Genomic DNA, 12,076 nt, shown 5'->3' on the forward strand with positions numbered 1-12,076 from the left:
CAATAGTAAGAGACAAATGTTGCAAAGGCACACAGTTACAAATAGGCAGACTTAATTAAGCTGTTAAATTTACAAGGAAAATGTGTTGATTTGCTCCTTTCAGGGGAGTTAGGTTGTGTGTTCTCCATTAATTAGAATGCACACAGTTACAACTAATAAATAAAGAAAGAAAAGATCAGGGCCATGACTTTTTTATTACAACAATGCCCACAAAATCAATTATTCCACCACGGTTACTGTTTGTTTACCTTCTGCATTATGTTCACAGCTTAATGAAAATTGCCTGACCAGGTTTATTTCCCGAACGAAATACATAAGTACAAGTGACACAAGTTTGGGATGGTACATGTATTGATACAAAATATTTAAAATTGTGTCCTCTGCCTGCAGTGCCCCCTTTTTTTGCCTAAATATGCTTGATATTGTTCTGTTACAGTGACATCTGTTTTTCTGCGTCTTTGGTGCACTCTGTAAAGTTTGTAGCCTGATGTTTGATGGATGTCAGAGGACACGCAGCTTAAATCATGTCATCCTTCTTTGTGTTTGGAGGTGTCTCATTTTAAGATTGGATTAATCTCTCCTGCCTTCCTTTTCTCACTCAGTCTTTCTGTCCATTTTTGTTTCTTTCCTGCCCCGTCATCCTATTTTCTTCTGATGCTTTGTGGGTGTTTTATTTATGCAAAATTTAACCATAGAATCTCTGTATTTTTCCTCAGCCTGGTCTGGTATGGTGGAGATAAAACTGGAAGATTTAGATCTGTAGTTTTAGGTGCGTGTCTGAGTTGGATAAAGTTTTTCTTAGTTTTCTTGTTGAAAAAATGAGTTGGGATTTCTTTAGACTGCCTCATACTTCTTAGGGTAAACATTTGCTGTTGGGACACGGGGAAGGCTGGTGGTTTTGAACCATTGACTAAAACCATGGGGCAGATATTTGTCTGTTGCTGTGATGCCCCCAGCCAAGAAATCTTTTTAGCCAGGGTTTCTCTCAGGGCTGCTTGTCGCAGCCTGGGAAAAGGCGCCAGCTGGGTTGAGTCAGTCATGAGGAGATCAGTGTCCTCTTTATCAAGATGCCACTGTGTTGGGATGCAAATATTGTCACCTTCTGCTCTCAGAAAGTCTTTATATATCATGTCCTGATGAGGCAAAGGACTCCTGGTAATAATTCTGTTTTCCATTAGGGACCGGGGAGGTGCTTTGCTTATACATGCCATTGCTTGGGTGTTTGAAGAGGGAGGTTGGTTATTTGCTGGTGTGGATGGTGATTTCTCATGAAGACGTAGTTTTCCAGCTTCACTCAAGTCTTCAAAATCATTCAGATTCTCCTGAAGGTCCAAAAGCAGCTGATATGTGGGCTCATGCGGCGTACTTTTCCTCAATGACTTAGGAGGTCCAAAGTGGACCAGCTCTCTGCCTGCAAACTTGGAAACTAAAGAAAACATAGAATAAATCAGATCAGTTTCTGTTGGAGTAGTATTTTCAAGAAAAATAAAATATTAATATCAAAAGAGCTTCATACCATAATAAGAAAGCCAGTACTTTTAAAGGCATAAATAAAAGTAGATCTTGACATAAAATGAAATTTTGCACCAAGGATTTAAAGCAAATGATGATCTGCAGGTAGGCAATTGGCAAGTTTTTTGGTTGAGTGGATGATCTTAAACTAGCATCTCAGCATAAAGTTGTCTGGCTTAATTTTAGTGACTATTACTTGTTTATGCTGCTGGGGCTATTTATGGCATTAATTTAACCATGCCACATATGTGAATAGCAATGGGTGTGCAATAACTGGAGCAGAAGTAAGTCTAAATTCAGACCTGGAGTTTGATTATCCAGTACTGTGTATCTTCTATATTTTTGAGACTGTGGAAAATAATGCCATGGATATGAGTGCAACCCCTTCTTATAGAATCATAGAATGGTTTGGGTTAGAAGAGACCTTAAAAATCATTGAGTTCCAACCCCCTGCCATGGGCAGGGACACCTTCCACCAGACCAGGTTGCTCCAAGCCCCATCCAGCCTGGCCTTGAACCCCTCCAGGGATGGGGCAGCCACAGCTTCTCTGGGTAACCTGTTCCAGTGTCTCACCACCAGTGAAGTTGTGACACTTGCATCATGCTCTCATTCATCCTGGGACTGTAAATAATTTCCTTTTTTTACTCATAAATGTCTATTCTTGGAAGTGCCTTAGCGGTACTAGTAGCATCCCAGGGTGACTCGTAGAGGAACTAACCCGCGCAGTGACACAGAACAGTTATCTGTAATCAGTATTTGCGGAGTATGAACTGGATCAGGTGTTCACCTGTTAATTTTTTCACATGATCAAAATTAAATCAGTCACCAGACTCGGGATTGGGAAACAATTTCTCCAAATACTTGTAATTTCAAAACAAAATGGAAGGATAATTCTATAGCATTTTCAGGAATGGTGAGTGTTCCCTTTTTTTCCCAGACAGAAACCCTAGTACCCTTTTCAGACTGAGATGCCAAGACTATATTTTGGAACAGTACCTTCTGACAAGTTTTCTTGGTTTTCTAATGGAATTGCAATCTCATCTTCTTCAATAGTATCTGGAATCGCCAGGGTTAGTACAGAAGGAAATACCCTACTGCCATAATTCCTGAGGTTTTCCAGAGCGTCCATTTCAGTCTTCTGGGAAATTGGAATTTCTGACTCCTTATTCAAATGTTCATTAGGATTAATGTTGTGTTTTTCGACTTCATTTTCCCTCTGCAAAGTGATCAGACACCATCCTATTAGTATGGGACAAAAAAGCACCTTAAACTTTAAAGGAAATCACAGTATAACACGTGCAATGGAAAATCTTTTTTGTACAACCCTTAGTTACACACAAGTTTTTCACCTGAGCAGACCCCATGCCAGAGAGTCTTCCTGAAACCCAGCTGCACATGGGCTGGCAGACCCTGCCCTTTTCCAAACAGGCCACAGGGAACAAGTTTTTGTGAAAATCCACCAGAGACTAGAATGCCATCTTTGGAGAGCTTATAGCACGTTCTTGGAGGCTTATGGCTCCCAGAACCTGCTAGAAGATGTCTGAGGGAGACCAGGGTACCCCAGAGCTCATGCTGCAGAGGAAGAACACTACAACATCTCTAACAAGAGCATGGTCTCTAGGACTCGATCTTGCTGCAGTGTCATCACCCTTACTCCTGCATGTGTCCTACTTGCACCTGGGGGTGTATTCTCATATGTAGGACACTCCTCTATCCCATCATCCAAGCTTTCAGAGTCCTCACTGTGGTAGCCTCATGCAGGCTGAGTTTCAGGTATCAAAACCTTGTGAAAATGCAAGGGCTGCCAGGTGCAATAACCTCCCTCCTACAAGACTAAATCCTAAGATGATCTCTCTGCACGATGTACTGTTTCTGCCAAAGACTGTCTTCTCTCAGGTTCTAACACTCCTGAAAATTAAATTTCTGAAATGTACTGGGACTTGGGTCATTTTAGTCTAGAGAAGAGAAGACTTAGGGGGCATATAATCAATGTTTATAAATACTTAAAGGGAGGGTTTCAAGAGGATGGGGCCAGTCTTATTTCAGTGGTGCCCAGCGACAGGAAAAGAGGGAACGGGCACAAACTTGAATATAAGAAATTCCATCTAAATATGAGGAGGAACTTCTTTTCTTTGAGGATGGCAGAGCCCTGGCAGAGGCTGCCCAGAGAGGTGGTGGAGTCTCCTTCTCTGGAGACATTCCAAACCCACCTGGACACGTTCCTGTGGGACCTGCTCTGGGTGGACCTGCTTTGGCAGGGGGTTGGACTAGATGATCTCTAGAGGTCCCTTCCAACCCCAGATCATTCTGTGATTGACTACCCACGTGGATATTCCAGTTCAATACTGAGCTATTTTGCATGTTCTCTACATCATCTTAGGCAGACCCGCTTTCTTGTTGTGCAGCTCCGGCTTCAGGGATTGTCTGTAGCGAGTTTGGATCTTTTCACTGCCATCCCCACATAATACAAACTTCTGGCTTCCAGAATCAGAGAAGTCATTTGTTTTACTATGGTTTATTTATCTTTCATGGTTTTCTTCTATTCTTTGCATTGCAAAGTACTCCCCTTGTGAAAAATATGTTTTTAATCTAACATGCCATTATAAAAAGTGGGTGTAATTTGTGGAGAAAAGGCGCTTTTGAAAGCTTGCATGTATTTTGTGAGTTAGCAAAACTGTTTGGAAAAGTTTGAAGGGCCTCAACCCTCAAGCTTGTGGGGTTACTCCATACTTCCTACATATTTGCAGAACCCAATCACAATTAAGAAAATTATTTTAAAAGTATTTATAAAAAGAAACGCAGTATGTTTAAGTTGACAACATATTGCTAAAACCGCACTAGATCAATTGGGAATTTGAGATGTCATAAGCATTTTAGGCCATGCAATCAAATAGTCTCCCAGGATTTTACACACTGCTAGTTAAGAAAACAAATTTTCATCTTACATTTTGCAAGCTGTCACCTTATATACAGTATATCAGAAAACTTGCCATGACTGGTTTTACTGCCAGACCTCTTAAGAGCTAATTGGTTAAGCACCTGGGCAGGAAGCTTTTTGGCAGAAATGCTATTTTCTGCAAGGACTAGCTATAAAGTTCTGGATGGCAAATTGTAATCATTAAGGCTCCCTCTTCTACAACAGAACACATAAAATGTAAATACATTGCTTGGAGAAATTACGACGCATAAAAGGACAGGCTGTGTTTTAAGTTTGTCCAATGACTTATGGCTCAAATTTGAACATGGAAAGGATCTTATGCTTTTTTCAGGGTCAAGCTTTCAGCAGACTTCTCTAATTGCACCCAGAAAAATGAGAATCACATCTGTTTGCATCTACCAAAACTATAATTTGCATGTACAAATGTTAACTTGTGTATACAAGGAGGAGTTGCAAATACAATGACTCACACTTGTTTTTCGAACACAGAGGTTTTGTACATGAAAAATAATTTCCACAGACTTTTTTGCAGTTGTAGATTGGAGGTTCTGCTGAAAATTTGTCCCTAGGAAATAGTATGTTGCTTCAGTATTGTGTGAAAAATCACAGCGTAGTCGCCTGCCTGGAATGAGTTGAATGCAGTGGTTTGTGAATATGTGTTTGAATTCCAAACAATGTTTTGGGCTGATTGTGTTGGTGGAATTTTTTATTGCATGTTATTCATGAGCATTGTCATGAGTGCAAATACTTTTTCGTTTGTGTTGATATTTGATACGTTTGGTTCTTTTTAGACAGAACTTTCAGAAGAGCCAGATGCCAACTTTCTCTACAATTCACTGAGGGGAGGTTTTTAATTTGCTCAAAAATACTGGAGTATTTTTTTTACCATTAATCTACTCTTTTATAAATATTAGCTGTCTGTACATGTCTCTTTTCATAGGCAGACAAGAATACACAATAGTCTTCATGGTCCTAGACAGAAATAATGTAAATGAATGGCAATTTGTTTTCAGGGCACTTCATTTTACCTGTGACTGTTAGTTGTTACTTATTTTTTTCTGTCATTTAGACTTAAATTTGCACTCATTTAGATGCAAATGTTGATTGTTGTGCTTTAATTTTATGCACACAAGTCGTCTTGTTGAGCTCAGTGGAACTTTTCACATACTTAAAGTTAAAGCAGATGCATACATTTGCAAGATCTGGAGGGCTGAAAGGAAATTATGTGATTTAATGATGGATCACACGCTGCTAGTAATAAATAGCAAATAGTTGGCATTATACAGAATAGAAAGAACATCTATCTATGCATTTTGAAATATCCTTGGCATAATTTGTAATACAAGTATCCAGTACCCATGCTGTTGTAATTAAGCTCCAGTAACATTATCAAGATCCCAACAAGAAGATGAAGAAAAAGTGGGAAATTTCCCCCCTCGCACTCAGTTAACAATTTTTACTCGCCTTTCTCAGTTTCAACTCCCTGTGGCCGGGTGGTCGGAGAAGTGCAGTGCAGCCTGCCAAAGAGGTGGTTGAATTTGGCCTCTTTCAGACCAAAGCAGAGATTCTTTTCCCCCAAGATAATGCCCTGCCAGCTGCCTCCTCCGAGAGCGGTGCCAGCGCAGCGTGGGCCGGGCTCCAGGGGAGCCGGGGGCTGCTCTTGGCTCTGCCTCTGCCCAAAAACGTCATGCCACCCGTGTGGGGCTCCGCCTCGGGATCCGAGAGACACATTCTTTTATTTTCTTTTCCCTATATACTTTGCATACGCTTAGGGCTAAGTTTTGCCATTGTGTAAGCATGTGCACAAAGTAGCTCTTGCTGAAGAACAGGCCAGAGGATACTGGAAAAATGAGAGCATTGAGTAAGAACGCCCAACTTGATTTCTTTTTTTTTTTTTTAGCCAGCCTTCCCCTCTCTCTCCCGTCTTTTCACCCAAACCCCAGCCTTTTTGGGCAATATGAGTATTACTGAATGTTGTACAAGGTGGCGTAAGGTGGAAACACTGATAGTCATGACTTAAGAGCTCCTGGGGAGGAGTGATTGCACAGGTTAATTGTGTATAAGGCTCGAATAAGAAACAACTGAGAGGTGATCACTAATAACTGCAAATAGTTGCAGAACCTAACTACTAGCAAGGGAGAAATACTAATTTTTATAATACAGGAGAATGTAAGAGGGAGTAGAGGAACAACATTAAGAAACAAACGATGTAGAGTGACAATCTGGGGAAAAGACAATGAGTTTTACAAACAGTCTGATAACAGAGTAATCTCTAAATGGCACTAGTAGCAGGCTTTGTGTTTATGAGTTTAAGGGTAGCATTTACAAACCTTGTGCTACTAAACAAGAGGAAACAGCCTTTTAATGACACAGATGCCACATTTAGGCACCTAGCTTGTGCATGTGTTTCAGGTTCTTATCAAAGATGTCCTCCTAACAGCAAGTCAGTTCCCTGCAAAGCCATGAAAGGGAGATTCTGTCTGTCTAAATGCAAGTTTAAGAAGTCCCCACATTGAACATGTGAAGGTTTGCAGATCAGCATTGTTTTTGCAGTGGGGAAGAAAGAACTGCACACCTGGGAGCTATGTGGAAAGGGACATAGGGAAGGTGCAGAACTGGGGAGTTGTGTTATGACACAACTGAACAGACCCCAGAGTCTGTACCCAGTTCACAAAGTGGACATGTCCCCCCTGGGTTTAGTTCAGAAAGGGGAAGTGCAAAGTCCTTCTCCTGGAGAGGAACAACCCCAGGCACCAGCATATGGCGGGGCTGCCCAGCTGGAAAGCAGAAACGGAGCTGGGGGTCCTGGTGGACACCAAGTTGAACATGAGCCATCAGCTGGCCTTGCTGCAAAGAAGGCAGATGATATCCTGGGCTGCATTAGGAGGGGTGTTGACAGCAGGTGAAGGGAGGTGACACTGCCCCTCTACTCAGTGCTAGTAAGACCACACCTGGAGTACTGTGTCCAGGTCTGGGCTCCTCAGTAGAAGAAAGACATGGATGTACTGGAGACAGTCCAGTGAAGGACCACAAAGATGATTAAGGGACTGGAGCATCTCTCATACAAGGAAAGGCTTAGAATGCTGAGACTCCTCAGCCTGGAGAAGTCTTGGTGGAAACTCAATAATATATTTTATCAATTTATACAAATGTCTGAAGAGAGAGTGCAAGGAGGATGGAGCCAGGCTCTTTTCAGAGGTCCTCAGTGACAGGACAAACTGAAACATGGAAGGATCCCTCTGAACATCAGGAAACACTTTTTCACTGTGAGGGTGACCAAGCACTGCCACAGGCTGCCCAGGGAAGCTGTGGAGTCTCCATCCTTGGAGACAGTTAAAAACCATCTGGACAAGGTCCTGGGCAAGCAGCTCTACGTGACCCTGCTTGAATAAAGGGGTTGGGCCAGATGATCTCCAGAGGTCCCTGCCAACCTCAGCGAGTCTGTGATTCTGGGAAAGTCACCACTGTTTTGAGCTGGTAGCTAGCTAGGTTATTTTGGGTCAGTACCAGTTTGGGTTTAAAACATTTGACTGGAAAAATGTCAACACAGAGAAAGAAAATGTCAGTCTTTCCTTTGTTAAACTTCCTCTCTTTTCTTCCTTGCTCTACCAAAACCTCCAGCCTGCCTGGAAAAAAAAAAATAATAAAATACTAGGATTTCAAAGCAATAATTTTTAGTGTTACTACCTTACAATCAGACACATTTTTGGGGGTTTGTGCTTGAATTCAGCTTGACTCTCTGCCTTAAGAGGGCATTTTGAATGCCAGGAGTGGCAGGAAGCAACACAGCCCCTTAATCAGCTTGTAACTTACTTTATGCTCGTGATTGCTTCCCTCTTCCACCCGGGGAGGATGCTGAAAGAGGTCATAGAGGACGTGAAACGCTGCCACTTGCCTGGAAGGCTGGATCTCTAGGGGCTGTAAATCAGCTTGATACCCAGAGATTCAAGAAAGCTGGTCAATAGCCTTCACAATACAGCTCTTTTTGAGTGACTTACGATTTAGCAGATCCAATTCAAAATCATAATATGAAGAAACCCACATATGTGAAGGAAAGCCTCCTCCCCCTAAGCCCACGCACACACACACACTCCCCAACTCATATTTTTGAGTTATGGCTCTGCTGGCAAACACTGCGCAGGCTGTTGCGACCTTGGGGCTGTGTGCTGGGATGGAGATCTGGATCTGCTCAAGCTCATCTGAATAATTTCTGGAGGAGTCAACTGGACCTTCTCAAAATACAGCTTATCCGGGGCAAAGCCTTTGAATGGGAGGCTAATCGCTGATGTGTGTTGTTTTGTAGCTGAAACTTTTCCCATTGCACTTGTGTGTTAGAAGCTGGAATTTGGCTTCCTGTCTGCCTAGTTTCTGCCTGAAGCAAAATTTTTATGACTGAGCTGTGAACCCCTTAGTGGAGACGGTTGTAAAAGAAAAGCTTACAGCCTTTTTAACTAATTGTGGCCTTACCAGCGATTACCATAACTTTCTGAATTTAATTTTTAATTTTTTCTCCCCTCTGATCTCACTCCATGTCCCTGAGTGAGTCAGAGCTGGAGTGTGAGCATAAGATATGGTGTTAAAAATACAAAAAAAAGATGCTGGGAAAAGATTTCACAGCTTCCCACTCACCTTCCCAGACTTTGGATCAGGCCCTCACGCACCAGTCAGAAAGGGAAGGGATGGTAAAGTCACTGAGATGCTAATGCTCCTTTTCCCAATGGAAAAGTAATATTTTATGTAAAGCAAAATAACTCTCAATCCCATTACAACCAGCAGCCCATTTTTAAAATTCATTAGTCATAAAAAAGGGTATATTTGTCTCTGGGAAAAAAAAATCTCTTAAAATAATCACCTCTGAGAATGCCAGAACATAGGTTTCCTGAGACTGCACCTAGATCGGCAATTTCATAACTATTTTTGGTGAGTTTTGTCTCCATTCCATGGACAACCACCTTTTTCACATGTGCTGTGTGGCTGTCACGATGTTCCTCATAAGAATCCAGGGAGAACTTTAAGCCTGTCATGATCACGGTATCTTACCTGGGCTCTTTTGCGATCTTTCTGGTACCTGAGCAGTTTCTTCAGCAATAAGCAATAAGAAGCCATGGCAGGAGAGGGTCTGTTATTTATTAAAACGTTGGTAACTTCTGAAAGACTGAACTCCATCATTTCTGTCATGTAGTTTAAGACAACGGGGTTCAATTCGCTGGGGCAAAGTCTGAAATATTAGGAAAAAGTACTTAAATACAAACGAGGTGTCCGGACACAGTGTCAGAATTTACAGTAAATGGACAACACACTTCTTGTGGTGTAGCTGGAGGAGGTGAAGCTGATTGTACGGGCAAATGATGATACACAGTTGTGCAAAAATTCTCAGCCTGGCTATGCTAACTTCAGTGCTGGGCTGAGGCTCCGTTACTGCATTATTAAATATCCTATTGTTGATATAATTGATTACTCTGAAAGGACACCCACCAGGATAAAGCTTGAAAAATTAAAAGATGGAAACCAGCATTTTCTCATTCTAATCGAGTGTGTATATTTTGGTTCTCAGCACAGTAGTCTCAAATGGATTAACAGAGAGATTGTGTGTGTGTATGTTTGTGTGCATAAGAAGACGGGAAGAGCCCCACAGGCAGGAAAATCTCAAAGGACAAAAAAAAAACAACTAAGGAAAGTACAGGAGGGTTTTTATTTTTATATGAATCAGATTGTGAAATAAAAGTGGTTATGTTATAATGATAACTATTGTACTCGTAGGCTTCTGTGAGTAGTAAAGTCTACTAAAGGCACTTTAGAAATACGACAGCCTTGGGTTCTGAGACTCCTAAGATGTTTTTTCAAAATTCAGTGTGAATGGGCACAGGCACATTTTAGGGGAGGGAAGGAAAGCAAAGATGGGAATGGTGGGCAATTCTCAGAGAAATGAACAAATTGCACATCAATTTCTAATAGCCCTGGCTGTGACTGGCAGTGGATCACCTGGATTGTGACAGTAAAACCTGCCATGCATCCTGTAGACACCATTGCAGACAGTGCCAAATTGCTCTCCTTTTTGATTAGTGTAAACCATCAACTATTAGAGAATGATATGGGCATGAAATATTTGACCCATGACTAGTTCCTTTAAGCTGTGAGGAAGATGTAAAAGTTTCCACCACTGAAACCAGGTATTTAAAGACATTCAAAGTATACTTTGCAGCCTCCCAATGTGGAAGATGAATAACTTCTCAAAAGTTGGCAAAGTTTATGTGAAATGTCCTATTGTGCGTATCTATTTCAAACTTTTATAATAATCTTAAGCTGTAAAGTGGCTTGCCAAGAAAAAATGGAGACTAGTTAAGGCCAGTAACAAAGATGGATGAGAATAAAAATTATTAGAATAACAAGAAATTCACTATAGTATAAAAATGTCATTCCCTCAGGGCATGAAAGACCAAGTTCTGCAGGAAAGGATTAGAAGCACACTGTCTAGAAATTAGTGGCACCATTGAGGCATGTTGAGAACAAAGGCAGAACATAGGCAGTTCCATAAGGATCTATAAATTTCATCTTATATAAAACCTATCTATGCTTAGAAAAAAAACCTAAAAACCCCAACACTCCCCCCCCAAAATCCTGAAATCCCAAGGTAGAAGCGAGAGGTGAAATGTCTTACCTGTTCTCAGAGGTAGCAGCATTCAGTATTTTTCTGGTGAAGCCTTCATTCAACCATTTGTCTTTTATTGCTTCTTTGACTCCAGGCCTCTTAGCAGGGTCAGGCTCTAGTAAGGACTGCATGAAGTGCACAGCTCCTGTGCAGCATTCAGACAAAATGGCTTGTTTACTAGTAATATCTGATTATTTGGGCAGAGGATAATTTTCTTTTTTGGGAAATGTGGCACTTGTCCTGCTCTGCACGCTGTAAGAATCCAGTCTGTAGAGCTACCTCTGGACTGCTGTATTAAACAGCTCCATCTCTCCTCTAAGGCTGCTGTGGTCCCTCAAACGGGGACAGATGACCCTGTTCCCCCAGGGATGCCTGAGCAGGGTGGGCAGCATGGGCCAAACCATGCTGGGAGGAGTGCTATGGACTTAGGGATGCTGCTATAGATACAACACTGGATCTTGCTTCCTAATTTGCTTGATTTACCCCAGTGAATGCAGCTTATGCCATCAATAGCAATCTCAGCATTGTGCTCACTCAGCATTTGATCAAGGCTCTGAGAAGAGGCACTTCTCTGCCAGCTGACTACCCAAGAGTTACGTTTCTCCCACAAAGAAGCGAACCTCATTGATAAGACTCTGTATGACCTGTGTGCTCAGATGATGTGTTGTGCTTTGGCTTCCTGGAACTGGGACAGAGAAAGCTCAAGCACTCCCATATGTCTCTCACTCAGCTCCAACACTGCATAAAGTCCCTCTCTTTTTTTTTTTTTTTTTTTTTTTTTTCTTTGAGAGAGTCATATTAGGCAGTTGTTAGAACAGATAAGACAGCTAAATACCAGGTCCTTAATGCTATCAAAAACAACCACTTAAAATTTCCTCTTAAGAGCAGTTCTGATATTTCAAGACAGATCTGCCAGTAAAAGACACTCAGAGACTAGCTGAAAACAGTTATTAACCTCAGCACATGATAATCAATT

At 41.6% G+C, this 12,076-nt stretch overlaps 1 protein-coding gene across 1 annotated transcript in view; it reads right to left on the bottom strand.

Moving 5' to 3' along the window:
- Positions 1–674: 674 nt before the first annotated feature.
- LOC106901604 (serine/threonine-protein kinase MARK2-like) overlaps positions 675–12,076 on the bottom strand; it is a 25,376-nt gene continuing 13,974 nt past the window's right edge. The window contains 4 exon segments of the mRNA XM_014964448.1: positions 675–1,459; positions 2,492–2,729; positions 9,492–9,669; positions 11,110–11,245. Coding sequence (XP_014819934.1) covers positions 675–1,459; positions 2,492–2,729; positions 9,492–9,669; positions 11,110–11,245 — 1,337 coding nt within the window.

This window comes from Calidris pugnax, unplaced genomic scaffold (genome assembly GCF_001431845.1).
Source record: "Calidris pugnax isolate Ruff unplaced genomic scaffold, ASM143184v1 scaffold219, whole genome shotgun sequence".
Lineage (NCBI taxonomy): Eukaryota > Metazoa > Chordata > Aves > Charadriiformes > Scolopacidae > Calidris > Calidris pugnax.